Source organism: Myxine glutinosa, chromosome 9 (assembly GCF_964187855.1).
Source record: "Myxine glutinosa chromosome 9, kmMyxGlut1.1, whole genome shotgun sequence".
NCBI classification, from domain to species: domain Eukaryota; kingdom Metazoa; phylum Chordata; class Myxini; order Myxiniformes; family Myxinidae; genus Myxine; species Myxine glutinosa.
Genome location: NC_136269.1, coordinates 111,005,481 through 111,032,458, shown reverse-complemented (window position 1 = coordinate 111,032,458; position 26,978 = coordinate 111,005,481). Strand labels below are relative to the sequence as shown.

The window sequence follows — 26,978 nt, the reverse complement described above, 5'->3', positions numbered from 1 at the left end:
TCATTTGTCCCCTCTTTTCTGTCACCTGTGGAATAACCTCGCCAGTCTATTTAGTCCCATTCTTCCCTCCAGGGATTCAAGAAAGTTGTTCACCACTACTTCAGTTCATCCCCCACCCATACTCAGGATATCTTCTACCCCAAACTACTCCATTCCCAAGTACTCATTTTTGTCCAGGTTATTGTGATTTCCCACCCACCCCTTCTCCGTCACCACTTTTTGTTTGTGAGTTCTCTGTTTGTTTGTTTCTTTTCTGTTTCATTCCCACTTTCCCTTCCTCTTGTTGCCATGTTTCATTCCGTTTGTGTGCAGTGCAGCTGGTTCACCCCCATGTTTCCTTCTCCCCCGTTCCTTGATCTCACTCTCACTTATACTCTCTTGATGGTGTTTTCCCCTTTCCATTTTGGACCTTTCGATTCTGCTCTAGCTCTTCCATGAGCCTCAATCATGTGTAGAAGAAAACATATCTTGAAAAGGAATGTATTGTTTTTATAATCATAATTTTATAATCATACAAGCTAGTCACCACTGGCAGGATGGACGAGAGGTATGCATACTCTCATCTGAGCCATCTATCCTAGGTTTGATTCCTGAGCCAGCTATAAACTGTCAGCCTGGTGTTTCACAGGCACGGTGAATCATCAATGTGCACCATCCCTCGGATGGACATAAATGGGTGTCCCATCTGCCAGCATTCGTTGGTGGACGTTAATGGTCCCACGGTGTCCGTCGCGAAGAGTAGGCGAGCATTGCCAGCATCATGGCCAAATTCCAAAATCCCTGCCCTAATCTGACTTCGGCCAATCATTCCTTGGCCGACCCCACAAAAAATGTGGGTTAACAAGCGTTACGCCTAGGTCCCCCGTCGGTGAAGTGATGTGAGTTGACAAAGTGGAAGACGCAGAAAACATGGAAGAGTCGATAATATTTGCGAGTGGGTTGGAGACGCACCCACACACCAGATTGGAAGTTAGTAGTTCGTTTATTTTTCAAGATATTCCGCTCACAAGGTTCAGACATACATGGCGGCGGCCATCTTGGATTTTGACGTGGCGACCCAATTTTCAATAGCGTTCTTCCTTATGCCTAGATACAGTCGCGCACCAGATTAGAAGTGAGTAGTTGGTTTATTTTTCAAGATATTCCACTCACAAGGTTCAGACATATATGGTGGCGACCATCTTGGACTTTGACGTGGCAACCCAATTTTCAATAGCGTTCTCCCTTATGCGTAGATACACCCACACACCGGATTAGAAGTTAGTAGTTCATTTATTTTTCAAGATATTCCGCTCACAAGGGTACGCACGCACGGACGCACGCACGGACGGACAGATGCACGTACGCACGCATGGACGGACGCACGGACGGACGGAAGCACACATGGACGCACACACGGACGGAGGGTAAAACCATAGTCCCCCTTTCGCTCTGCGGTGCGACGGGGGACAATAATGGCCGTTAAAAGAAGAAGAAGAAGAATACAAACTTAGTCACAGTTATAACTAAAAGCCGAAGTCAAATTTCATGCACCCATAAAATTTTTTTTGGTATTTGTACCAAAAGCAGTTGCAATGAATATAAAAGTCTTGTGTAATGTGCAATTACTGATTTACTTCTTTTTAAGGGGAACAAGGAGTTGTCGGTCGCAAAGGAACCAAGGGTCATCCAGGTTTTGGTCACCCAGGACAGCAAGGATCATCAGGTCTTCAAGGACCTCAGGGTATACCTGGTAAGACAATGGAATTAACACGTAAGACGAACAGTGGAATTGTAGTTTTACATAAAATGTTTTTTTTTTCCAGTACCTATAGTACAAGTTCTTGGCAAATATTTTTGAGCAATTTTCTCCCCACAGGGTATCCTGGTGACATTGGACCTCCTGGCTTACCCGCACGACAAGGTGAGCATGGTGATGATGGTGTGCCAGGATTTCGAGGTGTTTCAGGCTTCAAAGGGATTCTGGGTGAGACGGGCATCGTTGGGGAGCCAGGTCGACCTGGATCACAGGGCAGGAGAGGTAGGTATTTCCTTAAAGGGTGTTGTTTCTCATGTGATTACATTTCCTCATATGTACTTGGTGGAAGGAGAAGAGGAGAGATTGGATGCACTGTGAGGATGCACTGGAAGAGGTACTACGTCCGGGTCAACTTAAAACTCCACACTGCTCAAACACAATATCCTGGTAGATGATGGTGCCTCAGCCATTATGCAAGTGTTCCTGGAAACGATTGTGCAAAGATCCACCAATGAAACACCAATGTGTACCACCAGGTATGTGTGGAGATCCTGGACATCCTGGAGTCCTCGGGAAGCCTGGGATACAGGGAGACCCTGGCCCTAAAGGTTGTCAGGGAGACCCTGGCCCAACAGGTAATCTTTCCAACACGAAACGACTCTTCCACAGATTCATACAAGTGAAGGATGTTCATTTTGGTCTGTGTCTCCTTTTGTTGCTTCACTGTACCTCTAAAGTATGTTTCTACGTTTCACACACCTTCTGCTGGAGGGTCACTATACTCCTGGAATTGTTGATTATTATACTGAAAAATACATTATTATCTTGAGAGAAAAAGGAGAATATTCTTAAAGCATAAATAAACATCAAAAGCTAACTCGAACGTTCCTCGGTAGAGTGCATAGTCTTGACTCACGCGCTCATTCCAAACAAAAATACCATCGTTAACTGTACACGCTACCAGGATGGCCCATATACCTATATAAACCATACACCCTATTATGTCACAGACATTGCCATTATCCATAGCTTTATTGATTATTGATGGATTATTAGGACATTTAATGCCCACTTTTGTGCATTGCATCAATAAAGGTGAATATGAAAAAAGTTCAAACCATACTCCCCAATGGCTAGTCGATCATATGTATGAAGTTTTGCATTGATATGTTAAGTGGTTCTGCAGAAAATACACTACCGGTCAAAAGTTTTAGAACACCTCAATTTTTCCAGTTTTTATTGAAATTTAAGCAATTCAAGTCCAGTGAATAACATGAAATGGTACAAAAGGTAAGCAGTAAACTGTTTGAGGTTAAAAAAAAGTTTAGGTTAGCAAATTTCCTTTTGAGAAATTGCAAAGAAAGCGAAGGTGTCAGTGAGTACAGTTTCCTACACCATCAAAAGGCACTTGGAAACTGGAGGAAACTCTGACAGGAAGAGGTCTGGCAGACCCAAAGCCACAACAGAATCAGAAGACAGGTTTCTGAGAGTCAACAACTTGCGTGATAGGCGGCTCACAGGACAATAGCTTCAAGCACAGCTTAACACTGGTCAAAGTAAGCAAGTGTCAGTTTCAACTGTGAAGAGAAGACTTCAAGCTGCAGGTTTGACAGGTCGAGTGGCAGTAAGAAAGCCATTGATAAGATGGCAAAATAAGAAAAAGAGGCTTGACTGGGCCATGAAGCACCGCCAGTGGACTACTGAAGACTGGAAGAAGGTCTTATGGACCGATGAATCAAAATTTGAAATCTTTGGTTCATCACGCAGGGTTTTTGTACGCCGTCGAGTAGGCGAAAGGATGGTTCCTCAGTGTGTGACACCAACTGTCAAACACGGAGGAGGACGTGTGATGGTCTGGGGCTCTTTTGCTGGATCCAGAGTCGGCGACTTGCACAGAGTGACTGGCACCCTGAACCAAAAGGGCTACCACAGTATTTTGCAGCGCCATTCAATACCCTCTGCTATACGCCTAGTTGGTCAGGGGTTCATCCTACAGCAAGATAATGACCCTAAACACACCTCCAGGCTATGTCAAAACTACCATCGAGGAAAAGAACAAGACGGGGGGCTTCAAATCATGGAATGGGCCAGCACAGTCTCCAGACTTAAACCCCATCGAGCTGGTTTGGGATGAACTGGACCAGAAGGGTGAAAGCAAAGCAACCGACAAGTGCAACACATTTGTGGGAACTTCTGCAACAGTGTTGGGAAGAACTTCCCGAACAATATTTGATCTCCATTGTAGAAAGAATGCCACGAGTGTGTTCGGCAGTTATATCTGCAAAAGGTGGCTACTTTGCTGAGCCAAAAATTTAAATTAAATTTTGTTAAACAAAATGATTCTATGATTTCTTTTTTATCTCCAATTGTTTATTTGTTCTATGCTTAATTTCAGAGTACATTGAGACATTAAACTGCGTAAATTTCAATAAAAACTGGAAAAACTGAGGTGTTCTAAAACGTTTGACCGGTAGTGTATTTACGTTTCTATTTTCAATACAATATGGCCACCAGCCCATGTGATAGATGACATCAAAAAGTTAATCTTTACTCAGATCGGGTCAAAACTCATAGATCAGATATGTGAAGTTTCAGATTTTTCGGATAAGGATTTTGATTCAACCAATTATGGCAGGTATACCACTTCACTGATGACATCATCGTTATTACCCTACTATACAATTGGGAGTTGATGACATATGTCAAGTTTTTTTTTAAAATTCTGTTGTTCAGTTTCAGAGATGCTCAATGTTGTTTTCCTTTTGTTCAATATGGATGCCATACCAGGTAACCTATTACGTCAGAGTTATCAATCAAATATTCTCCATGGGGAGTCCCTCCTATGTTTAAAGTTTCACATCGATTGGACAAACTCTAATCAGCTCTCATATACACAGACAATGTTTTTTTAAAGTGAAAATATACAGATGTGGACACACACACACACACACACACACACACACACACACACACACACACACACACACACACACACACACACACAAAGACCTCTCTCTGAAGAGACCCAACAACCTCACAAGTATAGATCAATAACCTGTTTGCCAACAACGTACAAACTCCAGACGGGAATCGTCACAGAAATGATATACCATCACCTAACACAAGAAGGAGGCCAAGAGGCAGAACAGAAGGGATGTAAAAGAGGATGCTAAAATTGACACAAATACAACAATACATGTTTTATTATTTGTGTTCAAATGTCTGGTGATTGTTTTGTATTTATTTATGTGAATGTGTACTTGTATATAACTGTCATTAATCAAAAAGGTTTCGGCACTATCGAGCGATTTTTTTTTTTTAATCCCCAAAAACGAACTTTTTTTTTTCAAAAAAGTTTTTTAAAGCCTAAAACACCCCCAGGCACTCACTGATCAACCTCTGAAAGTTTGACGAAGATCCGTTCAGCCATCTCTGAGAAAAATGGCAACACAGACACACAGACCAACAGCTCTTATATACTGTAGTAGATCTGATGTACCATACTCATTGGTCATTACTGAGTCTGTGCTGCCAAATCGGCTTCCTGAGCAATGGTTACACTGCGTGGTTTGCCATTGCTTTACCAGCAGAAATTCATGCAGGAATTTGTAACTTGTTTAGGGTGTCGTGGCGATAGCTCGCCTCCTCTTCGTGAAGGACACCGTGGGGATCTTTAACATCCATCGACTAATATCGGAAGACGGAACACCCAGTTTAATGTCTATCGGAGGGACGGCACACACGTTGATGATTTACCCAGTCTGTGAAACACAGGGATGATAGTTTATAGCTGGGTTGGGATTCAAACTTAGGTTAGACAGCCTAGAGATGAGTGTGCATACTTCTTGGCCATCCTGCCAGATCTAGGCTATCCTACCCAGGAGCTGCGTTAGTCATCAGTGGGGCCCCTGTGATCTATGTTATCTGGCATTAAACTAAAATAAGCAATTTGGTGTCCCATTTTAGTTCTAGTTGTTAATGTCCACACACGTATATTAATTGTTGACTATTCTTCAAAGTAAAGGGGGTGTGCATGAAAACATCTTCCCGTCTTCTCATTCATCGACCTCAAATCATTTTTCCAGCATGTACTCTGTTCGAGACTTCTTTCAATGCTGCAGAATAGTAAATGAAAGAATGTTATTAATATATTGTGCTATGACCTTCAGGTGACCCTGGATTACCAGGCCGCAAAGGAGAGCCAGGAGCAGAGAGTCATGGTGAGGCACTGCCAGGAGACCCTGGTTCAAAAGGCTCTCCAGGATTTATGGGTATTCCTGGTCTTCAAGGCATCACTGGTCAGCTTGGTCCATCAGGTAAATCAAGATGTAATCAGCTCATTTTCTTTTTGTGACTGAATACCGGACATGACGTCTTTTGCTGAGATAATATACAGTAAAACATTTATACCAAGCAATAAATGCCTCCATGCCCCCTGTTTTTCTGTTCCCCTTTGCTCCACTGTAAATTTGTCAGCCTCAACCTTATGTTTAGCTCTTTTTGAGAATATATACATATGGAAATACCGAATGCTCCGAACTTAGACAAACGCCATGATGATGTCATTGCAACGACGTCATGACTGCAAATCCAGAAGGGCATCAAGCAGTTCAAGAAAGCAAAGTCAAAAGTTGTCACCAAGCAGATGAAAAGTGAAGTAACTGACCAGGTTTCGCCCTTGTTGGGGCTCGTTAGGGCAAAATATCACTGCTTCATGCATTTAGTGACCTTGAAGCCTTTCTGCTTATATACTGGCTAATGATGCTCCACTAACTGTGACCGGTGAGGCCAAATTATATTTGGGACGCATAAGTGCCATCAAATCCAATCGGTCAAATACAATTGCGTATTCCATCTTGACAGGTGTCAGAAAAGTTACCACGGGAATAACTGGCTTGTGGCGGCCAAGCGTCCATAGCGACGTCGCTTTTTGATCCTTCGATGTCGGCCCTTCCTATCATTGCGAAGCAGAATTCGCCAAGCATTGGATTGTTCACAAACTAACAGGGAACGTGAGCTGGGTTTAGACCGTCGTGAGACAGGTTAGTTTTACCCTACTGATGCTATTGTCACCGGGACAGCAACCCCGCTCAGTACGAGAGGAACCGCGGGTTCAGACACTTGGCACGTTGTCTGGCTGAGCATCCAATGGCACGAAGCTACCCTCTGAGGGATTGTGGCTGAACGCCTCTAAGTCAGAATCCCTCCTTGGGCATGGCGATACTGTTGTGTGTGGGGCTTCAGATGGGACAGCGTACCTCTTTTTCAACGGCTGTCATCACTGTTGCCAAGATGGAGTCTCTACTCATCTGTGAAGAGGATAGCAGCCCAACCTTGTCTCCTGAGCCTTAGACCACACAAGCTAGGTGTGCATGTCGATGATGTGCCAACAAAATCGGATGTACTGCTGGTTGTCGTGGTCAGATGCTATGCCCGCATAACCGTTTCCTGACCGTTCTGGTACTGATTGACGCAAGTCAGGGATGCTGCGAGCTGTCAAACTTGCTGTCTGGAACCGATTCCTAAGGTGCACCAACTGGATATGGTTATACTCCTGATGTGATGTCACACATGGTCGCCCAGAACGTGGACAGCCTCTGATGTTGCCAGTTTGTTGATAACATATCCAGAGTGGCTTTATAGTGTTCCGATGAACATCAAAACGCCTGGCCACAACATTTTGTGGCATTGCTGTCTCAAGCATGCTAATAGCACATACTCGTTCCTTTTCGGAAAGGCGTGGCATCACGTTGACGACGTTGAGACGTCAATAAAAGATGCTTTTTTCACAGCTGAGGCGGTTCACCAAATCGTGCCGCATTGCAATATGCTCAGTACCACGTGTAGCACCGTCATGTGACCCAATACACATGCATGGCAATTTGTGCGTGCAGTGCACAATATGCACACGCAAATTCCAGGTATTCACGGGTAAAATGGGGAACCTGTCTCGGCACATGTTGGCTGACCATTATATTGCTAGGGTACATGTCGGTATCATTTTGTGTATTTTTTGTGGTGCACAGGAATTTTTTTGAATTAGTATATTATAAAGTGCTAGAAATATCCACGTATCACAAATATACACTACCGGTCAAAAGTTTTAGAACACCTCAATTTTTCCAGTTTTTGTTGAAATTTACGCAGTTTAATGTCTCAATGTACTCTGAAATTAAAGTAGAACAAATAAACAATTGGAGATAAAAAAGAAATCATAGAATCATTGCAAAGAAATTGAAATTGCAAAGAAAGCCAAGGTGTCAGTGAGTACAGTTTCCTACACCATCAAAAGGGACTTGGAAACTGGAGGAAACTGACAGGAAGAGGTCTGGCAGACCCAAAGCCACAACAGAATCAGAAGACAGGTTTCTGAGAGTCAACAGCTTGATAGGCGGCTCACAGGACAACAGCTTCAAGCACAGCATAACACTGGTCGAAGTAAGCAAGTCTCAGTTTCAACTGTGAAGAGAAGACTTCGAGCTGCAGGTTTGACAGGTCGATTGGCAGTAAGAAAGCCATTGCTAAGATGGCAAAATAAGAAAAAGAGGCTTGCCTGGGCCATGAAGCACCGCCAGTGGACTCTGAAGACTGGGGGAAGGTGTTAGGGATATTTTCCTTCAGTAGTATGTAATAGATGAACCAAAAAATCAATGTCCATAAACTTGTCAGAAGAGAGTCACAAATTTTAATTCCCGAGGACAACACTTTCTGTCTACAAGGAAATACACAGCAAGAAACAATAACCTTTATCAAACCATATCACAATTCACAAATTACATTTCAAGATTCACAGAAGGTCCCAAGTGAAATCCTGGTACAGTAGGGATGCACAATGAAAACATCATAAGGATACAGTAGCATGCACACTGCACAGTATACAGTCAACATCACAGAAGGTCCCAAGTGAAATCCTGGTACAGTAGAGATGTACAAAGAAATGTTATACCAAACACCAGCATGCATAGAATACAGTTAACATACAGTGTAAACATACGGAATCAACCAGCCAAGTAAAACATCCTAAGTACAGCATTACAAACCTAGTGAAACCTAAAGTACAACATTACAACATCTTACAACTCCGGTGCTAATCCTGCTAACTGGACATCAGCTCTGATTCTTATACAATTTCAAGTGGGAGGAGCAAGTGGAGGGGGGAGGAGCGAAGAGAAGGGAGGAGAGCAGTAGGATTGGTTGGGCAAAGTTTGGGTGGGAGGGAGCAAGTGAAGGGGGGAGGAGCGAAGAGAGGGGAGGAGAGCAATAGGATTGGTTGGGCAAAGTTTGGGTGGGAGGGAGCAAGGATCGGGGGATACAATGTGATTGGTCGAGTGAAATCTTGGGATGGGAGTGCCCCCCGCTGGGAGCAGATCTGCATTTACAAATCCTTTAATGAGAAGAATGTGCTGCTCCAGACTCTTCGGCACCAAGACACTATCAATCATAACGTTGCGTAAACGTTGCAGCGACGTTTTATAATGCCATTGCAGGGACATTTATGATTTAATATTTAGAAAATATACAATAAGAAAGTCCTTATTTAATCAAAAGGTCACTCAGTAGCTATGACAATCACATCCTTTTCCCATCTGCAAACTCATCTTTTCCTCATAAGTAAGAGGTATGAAACCATACCAGAGAGCCAGAGAGAGCTAGCCTACATGGATTTTCTATAGGATTTTTTATGTTTTAGACTAACCTTCATCAAATACTAATAAGCTATTTGATTCAGTGTTTAATTATCGTTCTTTTGAAAGATTCCACTGAGAACGCTGACAATTCCATAAAACTATTTATTAAATAAACTACAAGTGAAAAAGAAAAAAGCGTGCGCTGAGCCCATCTTAACAACGGTCAGCGAAGAGCGATTCTTCCACTTTCATTGTTCGACTCTGCAAAATAATTACCAAGTACTTTGCATTCACTTATCAATACAATGTTTAGCTTAGACTTCGTACTGAGTCGATTATTCACAGTCACAACGAAAGCTTGTTTACCGAGCGCATTGGTAAGCAAGCCTCGATAAACCAGCAAATTACCTGGTTAGACATTGTGGCATTAGTTGTATTATTTCATTATTTACCAAGAAAACAATATCTTTTCTCCAATTTGCTTATATAATTCAATAAGACATACTCGATCCAACATTACATTATTTCCAAAAACCCTATTTCTAATAATATTTTGCCATGACAATATGTGGTTCACCATTGCCTCCACTAAGAATTTACTTTTCTCGAGCAAACGATTTTCGTCAGTGCCGGAGATAACTTGCCAACAGTAGGAAATCCCAAATTTTGCATGGAAACCACAAAAAAAACTTGCAGACTAGGAAAGCAGGTTTGTGGCTCATAGAAATTACTTGCTTTATAAATTTACACTTCCACAAAGGTCTTATGGACTGATGAATCAAAATTTGAAATCTTTGGTTCATCACACAGGGTTTTTGTATGTAATCGAGTTTGCAAAAGGATGGTTCCTCAGTGTGTGATACCAACTGTCAAACATGGAGGAGGAAACGTGATGGTCTCGGGCTCTTTTGCTGGATCCAGAGTCAGCGACTTGCACAGTGACTGGCACCCTGAACCAAAAGGGCTACCACAGCATTTTGCAGCGCCATGCAATACCCTCTGGTATACGCCTAGTTGGTCAAGGGTTCATCCTACAGAAAGATAATGACCCTAAACACACCTCCAGGCTATGTGAAAACTACCTTCGAGGAAATGAACAAGACGGTGGGCTTCAAATCATGGAATGGGCCAGCACAGTCTCCAGACTTAAACCCCATCGAGCTGGTTTGGGATGAACTGGACAGAAGGGTGAAAGCAAAGCAACCGACAAGTGCAACACATTTGTGGGAACTTCTGCAACAGTGTTGGGAAGAACTTCCCGAACAATATTGATTTCCATTGTAGAAAGAATGCCACGAGTGTGTTCGGCGGTTATATCTGCAAAAGGTGGCTACTTTGCCAAGTCAAAAATTTAAATTAAATTTTGTTAAACAAAATGATTCTATGATTTCTTTTTTATCTCCAATTGTTTATTTGTTCTATGCTTAATTTCAGAGTACATAGAGGCCATTTTCCCCACAGAGCAGGGGTTGGCCTTTTTCGGGCACCGTGGTCCCCTTTTCGAAGCAATGTTTTACCGTCGGATGCCCTTCCTGCCGACAACCCTGTTAGTCGCCTCTTGCGACACACAGGGAATTACCAATGAACTGATACTCAATTTGCCGAAGGATGACAGGCTGAGTCAACCCCCCTGGCATTAATTCAGCGATCGACTGGGATTCGAACCCAAGATCCTACGATCCCAAGCCGGCACCCTAACCGCTAAGCCAACACCAGGCTTCACAATAAAACACAATAAAAGTTAAAATTAGTGAATATGTGGAATTGGTTTTAATTAGCTCCTTCCCCTGCTTCAAAGACTACGAGTGGCTTCAGAATGGCACCAAAGAAGAAACTTTCAACAGAACAGGATGTAAAGATCCAGACTATGCGAGAAGAAGGGCACACGATGAAGACAATAGCAGAAAAGCTGAAGATCTTCTACAATGGTGTGAGGTACACTGTGCAAGGCCTGAAAGAAACTGGATCAGTACAAGACAAGATAAGGCCAGTCAGACCCAGAATAACCTCCCTAAGGCAAGACGAGCACTTGAAGTCGCCCAGTTTACGCGATAGGAGAAAATCAAGTCAGCGTCTGACAAAAAACGAGAGCGGGCCTGAACATTAACATTTCATCCAGAACTGTGCACAGAAGGCCGATCGCAGCAGGAGCAATTACAGAGTTGCAGCAAAGAAACTACTGCTGAGACCACAGAATAAGATGAAAAGACTGAAATTTGCAAGGAAACACCAAGATTGGGTGAATGAACAATGGAATCAATTACTCTTATCTGATATATTGAAGTTTAAAACTTTTGGATCCAAGAGACGCCAGTTCGTACTCGAAGACCTGGAGAATGTTATGGCACGCCAATGTTTGTAGCCCACTGTTAAACACAGTGGAGGCTGTCGAGGTTTGTATCTCAGCTCTTCCTGTAGGAAAAGTTGTTAAAATCAATGGGATACACACAAGAAAAGTACAAGCTGATACTGCAGCACCATGCAGTTCCGAGTGAAAATCCTTTAATCGGGAGAGGATTCATTTTCCCACTAGATAATGGTCCAAAACACTCAGCACCTTGTATCCATTGGCAAAGGCCGAAATAAATTATGGCCGAAATAAATTAAAAAGGCCGAAAGGCACAAAATAAATAATTTAATTACTTTTGTTATTATTACATGGTGATACAGTATTTGGAGAAAAGGTTACATCTCACACACATGGACGTACAGACAAATACATGAGATAAACACGGCCACTGAGCTTGGGGGGAGTGCTATCATTTCCCGGGGCACTCTGGGTACCAACAACGTCACAACAATGCCGTCGCCTTTCTCACTGCACTCAGTGGGGAATTCTCTAAGGAGGCATTTCCTCCTCCCCATGAACGCCACCCATGGAGATTGTCTATATGCTCTTATCCTTTTAAATACTTTTAAATACCGGCACTGAACGTCAAGCAAGGCAGCAGCACGTACCATTTTAAAAGCCTATGGTATGACTTGGCTGGGGTTTGTATCGCCGACTTCCCTGACTTGGTGGGGACGCTCTAACTAGTACACACCACTCCATGGTACAGACAATAGTCTGATGAAGGCCTTATGGGATTACCTGGAAATAGAGAAGGAAACCAACTAACCTAACAGAACTCTGGAACGTACTATAGGATAGTTGGCACAATATTCCTGTATGAGTGCTTCAGTCGGATACAGGAAGCATGGGTAAAAGAGTGATGGTACTCAAGAAGGCAAATGGTGGACACACAAATTATATTGACTAATACTATGAAATGACACCGTTCTTTGTTATTTCCTTAAGCAGTTTGTTTCATAAAGGCTGATAATTTATAATAATAAATACATGACTGCTACCACTGATAATTTTGATGAATTTGCCTTTGAGTATGAATATCACTGAAACAACCCAAACTTTTGTACATTACTGTACTGTATACACACATACATATATGTCCTTTGAGGTTGAAAATTGATTTTCCATCTACAATACCTCAATTCTCTCTCTGTTGACTCGCCATCACATCCCTTACCCTGGCTGCAGGCTTGTGTGGTTCTCCAGGAAGGCAAGGTCAGCCAGGCCATGGTGGACGATCTGGAGCCCCAGGTCCAATGGGATCGGAGGGTGACCAAGGGCTGCAGGGCCAGATGGGTGAAACAGGTACATTATTGAGATTTCAGTACAATATAAATTTTATATTCGTATTTGGAGCGTGAATGCGGGTGCACATTTTGTGACCAATTGTTTAAGGGTGAGGTTTAAATATATATATATTTCTGGAAAAATTTTCTAAAACATATTGTTATGAATTTTGGGGTAGGGGGATATATAGATTCAGGTAGATAGGTATTATGCTCCGGTTGTCGTGATAGGGAATCCCACATGTAATAAGTTCTGTCTAGCCCGGATGTCGGTGTAAGTGTATCTTTGTGATCATACAAGGATGATCGTTGTGTTAGATGGAGTAGGGATTATGCTAATTCCCAGGTGTGTCAAACCTGTGATCATTCCATTGTCTCGTATGGCAACGCACCGAGACACTAGTTAGGAATCCATCCCCATTAGCTCATACACTAATAAAATTCCCCTCTCACAAGAAAACTTACCGGAAGAACAGACAGGAAGCGCCCACGCATTACCCCGACTTGGAGACAAACATTGCTCAGGCAGGCTGAGGCCACGCCCACCTCGCGATGGATTGGTCAAAGGGATTGATGGGGAGATCACATCACTGGAGGGGAGGGCCAATCGGCACGCAGCTGAAGCCCAGAGACAATAAGGAGCCAGCTGATTGGCCAAGGGGGATCAATAAAAGTGAGGAGAGACCGACATTTTCTCTCTCCCTTTGTGCTTTCGGTTTGGACTGCTCGCTTGCGCTTGGACCTTCTACCTGCCCTGGACTTCCCTTACACTCCGCTGGATTGTCTTGCCTTCTGACTTTGGTGGAGAGACGGTTGAGCGAGCATGAAGAGTTGGGCTCTCAGTGCGAGCGATGGGCGTACCAGCGCGGCTTGCCACTGCAGTGTGGAGAAGCAGGGGCGAGGCTTGCCGCTCTGCAGCGTACGTGGGCCTAGCAGCGCGCGAACAAGGGCGCGTCGAGGCCTTCTTTCTGCCAACCGGAGCTGTGTTCGGACGACGTGCTCGAGCCTGACGATCCCCAACACTGCAGACAGAGATAAGCCGCACCACACAAACGCAACGGTTCCTTTCATTTATATCCTCCCTTGTCTGTCGTTTAAGTCGGGTGTAGGGACGTCCCAATTTAGAACATCTATTTATCGGTGCGTTTCCTTGTCCCAGCATTCCATTTAATAAATATTCTTTTTGTACATTTTACATCCGTCTCGGGTCGAGTTGATTTGCAGGGTGAAGATGCCTGCACGGGGCCTGTACAGGTGAGTCGGTATTCTTCTTCCTGCTCACGTATCATCCTCCATCAATTGATTAACGCCCTCATTAATGCTCGTTTCCATCCGTGGCTTACTCTCGGTCTTAACTGAGAGCAGTCCACACGACAATATTTATGCATGTGAAGTTGAAGTACAGATGTAAATATCTTTGAAAAAGTATATATTAATAATAATAATAATAATGCATTTATTTTATATAGCGCTTTTCAGGGAGCCCAGAGACGCTTTGACAGAGTGCAAAACATAATGGATAGCAAAACATAAAAACAATTGCAAAAAAAACAACAATCGGGACAACAACAACAACAAACAATATACACCCGATATATTGTATATTTTATTTTGTTAACATAATTGTGAGAGCCACTACCTGGTCATAAATAGCATTTCAGTGATTATCCTCACTCCTCTCCCCTCACTCTCCTCTCCCTTCACTCTCCTCTCCCCTCACTCACCTCTCCCCTCACTCTCCTCTCTCCTCACTCTCCTGTCCCCTCACTCTCCTCTCCCCTCACTCTCCTCTCCCCTCACTCTCCTCTCCCCTCACTCCTCTCTTCCCCCTCACTTCTCTCTTCCCTCACTCCTCTCCCCTCCTCCCTCCTTTTCCTCCTCACCCTTCCTTCACTCTCCTCTCCCTCCTCACTCCTCTCCTCCTTTCCCTCCTCACCCCTCTCTCCCCATCCCAGCATCACGTCTGACCAGGTACATTGAAAATGGCTATCAGAATGCATTTTTATGCCTCCGCCCCCGAAGGTGGCCGGAGGCATTATGTTTTTGGGTTGTCCGTCCGGGCTAAACCTCGTTTTTCTCAGCAACCATATGTCAGATTGAGACGAAACTTTGAGGGTAGGAGTCACACCCATGCAGAATGTTTTTATGATAATTGTGACGTCATATGTCACATAGTCGTTTCAAGATGTGCATTAACATTATTCTTTATAAACAGCTCACAATCGTCATGTGACGGAGAGAAACATTTGGCTTGGTAATTTGTAAAACATGTTAATATGGCGGACGGCTCAGATATCGAGTGTTATCAAATTTATTTTGCTTTAAACCCACAATGAGAAACCTTTAAAATTGCACCCGATTTATGTAAAACAACCTATTGCTTTAGAAACAGCTGCAAATACAAAGAAAAGTGTGATTGATCCTACTGTACCATACGTCCCGACTTCTTGGCAGAGTATGTCTTGACTTCATAGGTCTTGACACCATACGTTCCAAGCAGGTGTGCATCAAAGTGTCTGTTAAATGACTTTTTCACATTTTAAAGGTGGACTGGCAATATTCTGGCTCCCCGAGCAAAATGGGGTACATTTTACATGCAGTTTGTAAGATTAGGGGAAGGCGGGGCAAGTTGAGCCAGTTTTTGTTCTTGGAATGTTAGGACTGAACTTACTGATGATCTTGCACAAATGACTATCTTGCCTTCTAATTTAATCCTTGGGAAACATTTTGTAGCTAGTTCTTACTTTCTATCCCCACACTGAAAGTCACTGTGACCTTTGAAAAAACGGAGGCCAAATGGCTCAACTTGCCCACCTGAGGGGTAAGTTGATCCAACCACTGGGGTAAGTTGTACCACATAGGGGTAAGTTGATCATTGCCCCAAATAAAGATAACTAAAGTAGCAAACCATTGTTTTGCCAGAAAAATATTTAATGTTGTAAAGTTCAACAACACTGAACGAAATGATTACCTTGTGTTCATGGTTATAGTAATCAGTTACGAACAAATTGAGTCACTCTCATAGAAAAACAAGATTGTCAACTGTGGTAAGAAAAGTCAACTCAATCCACCTGTCACAGTTTCAAGTCACAATTAAACAAAAAGTATCCCAAATAGTTGATCATTGCCCCAAATAAAGATAACTGAAGTACAAAAATTGGTCTGCCTGAAAAATATTTAATGTACTTGTTACAACACAACGAAATATTTACATGTACCTTGTGTTCATGGTTATAATTCAATGTGGCAGCTGGATTGAGTTGAAAACAGCTGCCACAGTTTTAAGTCACAATAAAACAAAAGTGTCCCAAATACACCCAGAAAGGCCAACAGTCAGACTGTGGCAATTAAGGCACAATATCTTGCTCATCAATGCCAGCTTCATCATTTGGATCTGGAACTAAAACTAAAACATGTCAGAAATCAAGTCAATTAAGCTGCCAAACTGACAAGTCACAATTGAACACAAGCTGTCCAGAACAACGGGCAGAACTGCCAACGCACTTAGGCTGTGGCAGCTTACGCACGATGTCTTCGAGTTCAAATCCTGCTTCATCCTTTGGGTTTGGAACAAACACTGGGTTGTCAGATCCAACTTTTCCAGCAACCTCCTGCAGGAAGACACCTTCAAACTGAAATTCCTCTCCATTCAGTACATCAACCCGAGCAATGTAATGCACAAATCTTGATTTGCCAGCACATTTGACAACTACAAAGTCACCTTCAATGATATCCATATCACTGTCCACATCTGATTCGTCATCATACTCAACTTCTGAATCACCATCTGTCTCACTGGAACTAGGGGTTTTTGATCTTGGGGGACATGTCTTTTTCCCATTAGCTTTGAACAAGCATCTCTGATTTCTTGGCTGATGGCTTCCGTTTGCGATTTTCAGATAGGGCTGCAAGCTCCTGGCGTACTGGGGTGTCAGTCAGAATCTTTGTGCTGCCTTTTTTGCGACCAGCTTTCGTTTTCTTTCTTGCTGTTGCTTTCGGAAATGGGTGAACATCAGATGGTGATACGTATTATTATTATCTCCACCAACATGAGTTGGCAAGTTGAGCCAGACCCTACGGGGCAAGTTGAGCCATGGCTCGATTTGCCCCGTAGGGTCTGGCTCAACTTACCCCAGTCTGAACTTTCTGAGATGTCTCCACATACACACATATTCTATGCATCCATCGTATTAAAGTCAATGACAAGAATGGAGACACATACCTGGACTAACAATTGTCATCTGATATCCATATTATATCTATGCTGCATATGGAAGAAACGTGAACTTACCTGTTTTACACCTTTTTACTTTTATGGCTGAAAATTGGATTTTTCCCTCTGCAACACTGGTTTCTGTTTCAATTTAGAAAACAATATGGCAGAATTTGGAGTTATGCAATGGGGCATCTATAGATGGTGCCACCACAAAGTCTGACTCATTCATAACTGGCTGGGAGGTGGTGGCTCAACTTACCCCTATGCTCAACTTGCCCCGCCTTCCCCTACTGCTTTATTCGTCAGACCATATGCTTTAGCGTGCTCTCGCGAGATCTCACGTGATCTCAAGGTACATGGTGTTCACAAAACACGAAACCAAACACACATACGGAGCTCTATTTGTTCCTCTGTAATTATGTTCACTTCGATTTTAACCTCTTGCACTTCCTCTGTTGCCCTCGTTATTTCCTGGTGCACCCGCACGAGTATTTTTGCACTTTCTCCACCATATCCCTCAATAAAAGCTTGTTTTAAGCTATTTCAAAATACTTTATTTTGTCTGTGATGAGGTCTTTATGAATCCATCATTGGTCGATATTATTGTGATGGATGATTATTTTGGCTTGTGCAATCCCACAGATGTTTGGCACATTATCCTAATATAGATCTATCATGTCTTCCTTAATTGTTTTTCTCCTCTTCCCCACAGTCTTTCAAGAAAATCATCCATTATCACCTCGTGCTTTCTCCCATACTATACCCACCTCTGATCTCTACTACCCTCTCTGTTTTTTTGTCCTTCTCCCTCTTCCCTTCTTACTATTCAACTACTTGGTTGTTGTGTCCATGTATTTGTGTTCCTGCCACCCTTTTACCCTCAGTCAGTCTGTAAACCTGTTGTCTTGTCGTTTAACTTCTCAGTAAGCTTAGCTTATTTTAATCAAATACTGGGCATATGGTTTTATCTTAACTTGCCTGTAGCAAGGTCAATATGATACAGAAATGCCCATTTCTCATCCCATTTACTGGCAGGGAGCCCAGGAAAGCCAGGTCCTTCAGGCTTACCTGGAATGCCAGGCAGACATCCGAGGAAAGGATTCCTTCTGGTAATTCATAGTCAAGCAGAGAAGACTCCGAGCTGCCCGGAGGACATGCCATTGCTCTGGGAAGGATACAGCCTTCTGCATCTTGTTGGAGAAGAAATTGGCCACGGGCAAGATCTAGGTAAGTCATCATCCTATATGATCGCCTGGGACCATTGGGTTAACCCAGAACTCCCAGTAATCCATGGTGCCTGGTTAACTTAGAAAGCCAATGCATTTATTTATACTTAGTAAGCCAACAAGAAAAAGTTATCAGAGTGCAGACCCATGTCAGGACTTGTTTTTTGTGGCAAATAAATGGAAGGATGTACTAAATGAAAGGTCATTGATTGCAAATGAAAGGTTTAAAAGGTGCAGTTGTAAAAAGGATAAAGGCCAACAGTCTGAGAAGTTGTAAAAGTCAAATGGTTGAAAGGAGTAAAGTTCGAAAGGTGTAAAGGTCTTGAAAAGGTCTAAAGGATCAAAATGATCGAAGCCCTGAAGGGTCTTAAATGTTCGAATGGGTCTAAAGGGTGTAATATAAGGTCTAAAGTGCCGGAATTGTCTAAACGAGTCTAAAGTGTCTTAAAACACATGAAAAGTGTCGGAAGATTAATGGGGTCTAAAGGATATTAAAAGGTGTGAAGGTCTAAGGGTCTAAAGGGTAGAAAATAATTTGAGTGGTCTTCAGGGTTCTAAAAGGTCTAATGGGGTATTTTGGGTCTTAGGGTTCTGAAGGTTCTAACAGGATCTAAAGTCTTATGGGTCTAAACGGTATAATGGGGTCTCTCTAGGGTCTTAAGGTTCTAGGGGAGTATATAGGGTCTACAGGGTCTTGGCCCTTGGGGTTCTAATGGGTCTATAGCCTCTATAGGCTTTGAGGGGTCTAATGGTATCTATAGGATCTACAGGGTCTTCATTGTCAAAGGGTTCTAAGGCATTTTAGGGGTGTTGAGGGTCTTAAGAGTCTTGGGGGTCTTAAATGTCTTAGGGGCCTCTTTAAACGGTCTTCAGGCATATAGGGTGGACAAACAGACAAACGGATCCAAATGCAATATCTTACCCTCTTCTCTGGCGAGGGTAGTTAATAAAAATGGTAATTGAAGGATCATTAAAAACAAATTGCATAAATAACGAGAAAGTTTTAAATATATCATAGGCATACTGTATAATATATTTGAGAACGCGTTTTAGAATTGTGTTGTGTTCACCGCTCGTGGAAGACATGTTTTTTGCGCCTGAAAAAAACCGCGAATACACGAAGCACAGGTCCGCGAATGTTGAAGCATGTCGCATTTTATGATCCATGAATACGTGGGATCCGCGAATGCTGGGACCGCAAATGTGGAGGTCCGACAGCACAATATTATATTGAAAGGACGTGCAAATGTTTTCGTCAAATTTCAACTTTTATGATTTACGGTGTTTGTAATCAGAATGGCAATTGAAGTTGGATTCAACTTACTTCTGATCTCTCTACAACTGAGGTATTGTTAATTTTGAGGTACAGCACTTCCAAAGCATCCACATTTGCTCTTACATAATGTTGGTATCAACCTTTTAAATGAAAATTGTATACAAGGTTAAGGCTCATGGAAGAGCTGGACTTGACCACAGTTAATAACTAGAAAGCATCTGAAAATGCAAAGCCTGTCTGTGCTCGTTTGTATTCAGCCGTCGTCTTCTTCTTCCGTATGCTCAAAATAACGAAAAGAGTAAAAAAAAAAAAAAAGAATGAAAATTGATGATTTTATGCAGCATTGACCTTTGAGCTTAGATCTATATAAAAAATAATCAGCTTCTAGCTTTTGATTGGTGAACCAATTATGTGACCCAACATGCAAATTCTTAAAATTTCAGGTCAATTGGGTGAAAATTAGCGATTTTATGCAACCTTGACCTTTTGATTTAAAAAAAAACAATTAGCATCTCGCTTTTGATTGGTGAACCAACTTAGTGACCCAATCTGCAAATTCATAAAATTTCAGATCAATCACTTGAAAATTGCCGATTTTATGTGATGCTGACCTTTGACCTTTTAATTTTTTCACCAAATTAATTTACCTTCTCCATATTCTCATAATAAAGCTTTGTTGAAGATTTGATGACAAAACGCAAATGGCAAATTGAAATTTCAGGTCAATTGGATGAAAATTTATGATTTTAGATGATGCTGACCTTTAACCTTTTGACAAAATTATTAATTTGCCTTACCTGTATTATCATCATAAAGCTTTGGTTAAAATTTGATGACAATAGCTCAAATGGTAAAAAAAAAGTTAATACCCAGACAGACATACACATTACCCATGATTACATACACATAAAACATCGCATACACATAAAAGTTAATACCCATGATTATTGTGATAACCTCCACAGGTTCTGCAGGCTCGTGCATACCTCGATTCAGCATGCTACCTTTTGTGCCATGCTCAATTGATGGTTTGTGCCACTACGCATCGCGTAATGACAAGTCTTACTGGCTGGCCACAGGGGCCGCACTTCCCTCACGCCCTCTTGACGAAGAGGCTGTGCACCCACACGTGAGTCGCTGCGTCGTCTGTGAAGCACCTTCACCACCATTGGCTCTGCACAGCCAGGCGGTCACTCTACCAGTCTGCCCCAGTGGTTTTCGCAGCCTCTGGCTTGGATACTCTTTTCTCATGGTAAGCTGTCCTTGATGCCTACAATTTATCTTTTTTCTTAATTTGCCCCAAAGAGTAGACCATGGTGCCATTGTGTTCTGATGCATAAAACACATTTTTGAAAGGCGCACCAACGTTTTCTGTGAAAATCCTCTTACCTGTTTCCTTCATCACTTGTTGTGGTTTTATTTTTGGTTTTTTTTCTTTTCTTCTTCTTCGCCAGCAATACCTGTTTTTTTGGTAATCGAAAAATAAAAAATTACAAAGATAAAAAAAACCCCAAGGATACCACCCAACTACTTGTGAAATCAACTACTAGTCGACCAAGGTCAGTCTTTTAGGACTGCCACTGGTAACATGTAACCTGGTGCTACCTGCCGCATGGTCGGGTTGTCAGCGACTAATCTGACACCCCTCACTGGCTTTGCTGGTTGGGAGGGTGACTGACACCCTGCCAGGACTAAAAACAACACCTGGCAAAGGGCAGATGAGCTCAGGGAGCAAACAGCCACCAGTAAGGAGATGGTGTCTCCTAAAAAAAAAAACATCTGGTTTGGACTGGTTCAAGTCATACCAAGTCATTGAAAAGGATAGAGCTCGGACAATCCCCATCAGTTGGCATCCATGGGGAGGAGGAAATTTATCTTGAGGAAATGCCCCACTGAGTACAGTAAGAAAAGCAGCGCCATTGTTATGACATCGCTAGTACACAGAGTATCCCAGGAAGTAATGGTAGTGACGGCACTTCCCCCAAGCTCACTGGCTATGTTAAGTGTTTGCCTCGTCGGTATGCTCATGTGCCAGCTCTATTATGAGCCTTTGCCCATGTATTTAAAAAATAAAATAAATAAATAAACTGTCCCCCCAATGCCTTCTCCTTTGCCCTCAGCACACAGGAGGTGGGTCCGAGGGTAGTGGACAATCCCTTTCCTCTCCTGGTTCCTGTTTGGAAGACTTTCGAGCTGCTCCTTTTCTCGAGTGCCAAGGGGCTCGAGGGACCTGCCATTTCTTCTCTGATGCTCTCAGTTTCTGGCTAGTTGCACTGGATTCGATACCTGCATTTGATGACCTGTCTCCAGCACCGAAAACCCTAAAGCTTGCCACTTTGCGTTCTCATGTTTCACGATGTCAAGTTTGCATGAGGTTTACATGACAGGAAACAAGTTAAGCCTGTTGTAAATAAAATGTTAAAACCAAGATGGTGGTCAAAGTGATAACTGCTCAGCTATCGCATGTCGATTTGGGAAATCGTTTTTTGTTTTTTTTCTTGTTTATGAAAATTCATAAGATGAAATGTTCCTTTGTTGTTGAAAATAGGCCAGAAGGACTTTTCTTCTGCCTCCTCCAGCTCCATTCAAACCAAGTAAATATTTTCGCAAGTGACTTAAATTGGCTGATTGAACATAACTGTACAACTGCTGGGGCAACAGTACGTTTACGTACATGCATAAATATATGGTCCGATCCGAAGGGGAGGGAGTGAAAATGTATTTAATATATGTTGATGCCAAAAACATTGATGGATTTATCATTATGTAATGGCACTGGAAACACCCCTGTAAAGATCCGTATAACACGTGGCCATACACCCCACATCCCTGTAACACTCCGTATAATGCGGATGGGCATTGCATTGAGATGCTTTCTACTTTATTAGGTTTTCATAAGAAAGGTGGAGGAAGGGGGTACATCACAAAAATTAAAATTGGGAAAAGGAAGATTGGAGACAAAGGAAGTTAAAGACAAGGAAAGGGCAAGAAATAGAGTGAAAAAATTTTAAAAAGAAACGTTGGCAGATGAAGGTAAGGGGAGGGAAGAAAAAGGTAATGCAATGCATGGCATTCAAGGTGGAAGGAGGGCAAAGGTGGTTCAAAGTTAACATTTTGATGTCTAATAAATAACCCCCAAAAACTGTCAAGCACTACAACCGCTGCAAGTTATTGTACATTCTTAAAAATTAGCTTGCTTTGATAATGGAATAGCAATCGGCCTAAAAAGAAAAGAAAAAAACAGCAAAAAACCCCACAAAAAACAACCATCAAAAACATCACTTTAAAATAAAATTTTGGTTTATTTACATTCCATAAAACTTTATGAGACAAACTTTACAGGCTAACTCTTGCTATGCAAGGTTTGTTTGCTCAACTGAGGGCACCCACCATAGTTACTGATATGCAAGGCTCGGAATGCCATTGGCAAAGCAAAACAAGGAGGAAAAAAACGTGTTGAAGAAAGGCACATAGTGATCCCATTCATCTTCAGGTTGAAGGTGAGGTCAACACTTTGTGGTGAGTTCGTATTCCGAAAAACCACAAATTCAGTGTCCCCATTTCCCTCCCCACTGGATTTGCAACCTATGATGTAAAAGTACCAACGCCTTTCCTGAAGCAAATGCTATACTTGCATTAAAAAGATTTTTGTCAACTACAAGGGGAGTCTTCATAAATCATTCTGGTGCTTTTAGGACGTAAGAAAGGACAAAATATAAAAATATATCTATTTCAAAATTGTTGACAAATACTAAAGTTGCTCTTCATTTTTAAGTTGCGTTTCATTTCCCTCCATAGCGTTGTCATCTCACTTTACGTAATCATGTGGGGCCACCACGATGGCTTTCAACGCCTCCAGGAAATGCCTGACATGGAGATGGGTGTGGGACATGTGAAGCAGAAGTGACATAAGTGCATATAAAATATATATATATATATATATAAATATATAAGTATATATATATATATATATATATATATATATATATATATATATATATATATACATATATATATATATATATATATATATACATATATATATATATACATATATATATATATATATATATATATATATATATATATATATATATATATATATATATATACATATCATCTATCTATAATTCCACTAATCTCTGTGTGTGTGTGTGTGTGTGTATGTGTGTATGTCTGTGTGTGTGTTTGTTTGTCTGTGACCGCTGTTTCTCGACAACCACGGGTCCGATATACTTGCAACTTGCCAGGTATATTGCTGGGGACCCGAGGATGTGCCTTTTCAAGGTTTGAAATTAATCGGACAAGTAGTTACCGAGCTATGTCCAAAAAACGATTCAACCAATCAGAGAGCAGCGAGCTATCACGTGTGCCGAACGTGGCGAACAGACTCTGCCTCGGACGGCACATTTGAGAGCGTATTCATTTATTTCACGTTGGCAAACTATGTTGCCGTTAAACTATGTTTTAAAACTAATTAAAACTAATTTGCGATTCATCGTAACTGCGATTTGCGACCTTCCGGACAGTGAAGACTGCACTTCCGGCAGCCAATCACAGAACGCGTTATTGCGTAGGCGTGGCCGATGTGAGAGCGAGCCGAGCCGAGCGCGTGCGCCATTACGGTTCGTAATTCGATTTCTTCCGGAGAAAATAATAATTTCTCGATTTCTTATGCGCATTATTTCTCCCAATTCAGTCAGAGCGAAGGGCGGAAGCGAAGAGCGTTGTTTTTTTTGTTTACGGGCGTACGGGCGTACGGGCGGGGTAGAGTGTACGGGTAGCGTTATTTTTTTTTTTTGGCAAGGAACGGGCACCCACGTACGGGCATGCCCTAGTATACATAATACTCAAATGAATTTAAGGGTCAAAGAAAATTTTTTTGATCATTTTTGTAAGTATGTCTTTTTAAGCCAGATAGGGTTAGAATATCCCCCTTTGGGTTGTCATTTGGACTTTAGACATCACGTTATTATGGGACATGCAATCATTGCACTTATCTTTAGAAACTTTTAAAGTTAACCCAGATTTCTTTTTCACGGATTTTAAGCACGAACTTAATCAGACCAAACTGACAAACTGCCTCGAAACACCCATTGTGACACCTCATGCACCATTTGCACGTGTTTTGCATGAGTGTCATTACATGCATGCCAATTTTAGCAATAAAATGGCTGAGTATTTTCCATTCATCATCACTTGAAATTTGAAGATGGTTCGACGACAACTCAGCATCCAAGACAGGGGAAGGGCCATTGGCTGGCTACAAGATGGACAAACTCAGAGAACTGTGGCTCAGCGTCTAAATGTAAGCCAAGGCGTTATCGGCAGACTCTGGCAGAGGTTCAGGACAACTAATGCTGTTCAGAATCGCCCCCTTCTGGAAGACCCCGATCAACAACAGCACGAGAAGACCACTTCCTGATGATAACGGCGTTGCGACAGCGCTTTGTGACCGCACGGCATCTTCGGGATCAACACCGAGCTGCTGCCAGAGGCACCAACGTGTCCGACCAGACCATTAGGAATCATCTGCGAGACCGAGGTTTGCGATGCCGGCGTCCTGCAGTCCGACCACCGCTACTTGACCGTCACAGAAGGGCTCGCCGAGATTGGTGCAGATGTCATATCCGGTGGAACCGTGGTCAGTGGGCAGAGACAATGTTCACAGATGAGTCATGCTTCTCGCTCCAGTTCAATGATGGCCGGGCTCGTGTTTATCGTCGTCAAGGAGAGAGATTTGCTGATCTCAACGTTGCTCAACGTCTACCATTTGGAGGAGGAAGTATGATGGTGTGGTCGTGTGGGCGGGGATATCCATGAACCACAGAACCCCTCTGTACGTCGTCAACGGAAATTTGACTGGTCAGCTTTATCTCAACGAGATTGTTCAACCTCTGGTAATTCCACTTCTGCAGCGGATTGGACCAGGAGCTTGGTTCCAGGACGACAAGGCAAGACCTCATCGTGCCAGGGTGGTGACCGACTTCCTGCAGCAGCAGAACGTTCAGCACATGGATTGGCCTGCATATTCACCCGACTTGTCACCCATTGAGCATGCGTGGGATGAACGAGGGCGGCTAGTTCGATCACATCACGACCCTGCCGTCAACCTCCGGCAACTGGCTCAGCGATTAGTCGCAGAATGGCAAGCGATCCCTCAACGTTATTTCCAACGCCTGATGAACAGCATGCGCCAACGTTGTCAAGAATGTGTGAATGCTAACGGTGGTTACACCAGTTACTGAAGCTTCTGCGACTTGTGTGAACATCATTTTGGGGGGTGCATGACTTTTTTTCATCAGGGTAATAAACTAGTGTCTCATCAAAAGTTTTTGTTTTGTGTTTTCTGTTCTTGAGCCATCAAAGAATTATTTTGTCATTAGTCGTCACCATTTTAGCTCATTAGCTTATATTTATAGGCACAAATCTTTTTGACCCTTAACTTCTTTTGAGTAGTATATATATATATATATATATATATATATATATATATATATATATATATATATATATATATATACACAGTGAAACCTTGACTTACGAGTTTAATTCGTTCTGTGACCGAGCTCGTAACTCAATTTGCTCGTTTCTCAAATTAAATTTCCCCATTAAAATGAATTGAAATGCTATTAATCCGTTCCAGCCCCCCAAAAACCACACCAATTTTTTTTGTTACGTGTTTTTAAATAAGAAAAATGTACTTTATAAATAACAAATAATGTATAAACAAGCACGACCTCATATATACTGTACATAATAAAAGAGAATGTAAAGAAATAAACTGGTTTTATTAAGTGTATTTACCTAGAAGATCAGACGAAGATGCTGGCGGAGGTGGAGGAGATAACTTTTGCCTTTTTCGCCACACTTTCCTCGCTTTCACTTGCAGGGCGTTTCAATAAAAACCTGTCCAAGGAGGTTTGTTTCTTCCTCCCTTTCAAAATGTTTCGAAAATGAGTGAGGCAAGTGTCGTTACACAGCGCCAACGCACGACCTGTTGCAACTTTTTCAGGGTGTTTCTTTTCAATAAACTCTGAAATTTTCTCCCACATTCCCAACATTTCCTTAATCTCACTTGTCGCGATAATCACCTCCACCTCTGGCTCCTCCACGTTAATTTCCTGCAAAACCTCCGTATTCTGCTGCTGCTGTAGCTCCTTTAATTCCTCCGTTGTCAGTTCCTCGTTGTGCTTCTCGACAAGGTCGTTAACGTCTTCTTCATTCACTTGCAGGCCCATGGACTTTCCGAGGGACA

General features: G+C 42.3%; 2 protein-coding genes across 17 annotated transcripts in view; one reads left to right on the top strand and one right to left on the bottom strand.

Moving 5' to 3' along the window:
* Positions 1-22,318, top strand: part of LOC137435086 (uncharacterized) — a 254,059-nt gene extending 231,741 nt beyond the window's left edge. For all 14 annotated transcript variants that reach the window (XM_068128534.2, XM_068128527.2, XM_078784665.1 and 11 more), the window contains 8 exons: positions 1,628-1,732; positions 1,859-2,020; positions 2,275-2,373; positions 5,908-6,054; positions 12,905-13,021; positions 18,254-18,445; positions 20,686-20,972; positions 21,841-22,318. In XM_068128534.2, coding sequence (XP_067984635.2) covers positions 1,628-1,732; positions 1,859-2,020; positions 2,275-2,373; positions 5,908-6,054; positions 12,905-13,021; positions 18,254-18,445; positions 20,686-20,972; positions 21,841-22,104 — 1,373 coding nt within the window. In that variant the 3' untranslated portion in view covers positions 22,105-22,318. The remainder of the gene's footprint in view (positions 1-1,627; positions 1,733-1,858; positions 2,021-2,274; positions 2,374-5,907; positions 6,055-12,904; positions 13,022-18,253; positions 18,446-20,685; positions 20,973-21,840) is intronic.
* Positions 22,319-22,584: 266 nt separating this feature from the next.
* BOK (BCL2 family apoptosis regulator BOK) overlaps positions 22,585-26,978 on the bottom strand; it is a 56,026-nt gene continuing 51,632 nt past the window's right edge. For all 3 annotated transcript variants that reach the window (XM_068128555.2, XM_068128554.2, XM_078784680.1), the window contains one exon: positions 22,585-23,586. Coding sequence is in view for 1 of the 3 variants with exons in the window: in XM_078784680.1 (XP_078640806.1) it covers positions 23,567-23,586 (20 nt within the window). In the remaining 2 variants the exon portion in view is untranslated. The remainder of the gene's footprint in view (positions 23,587-26,978) is intronic.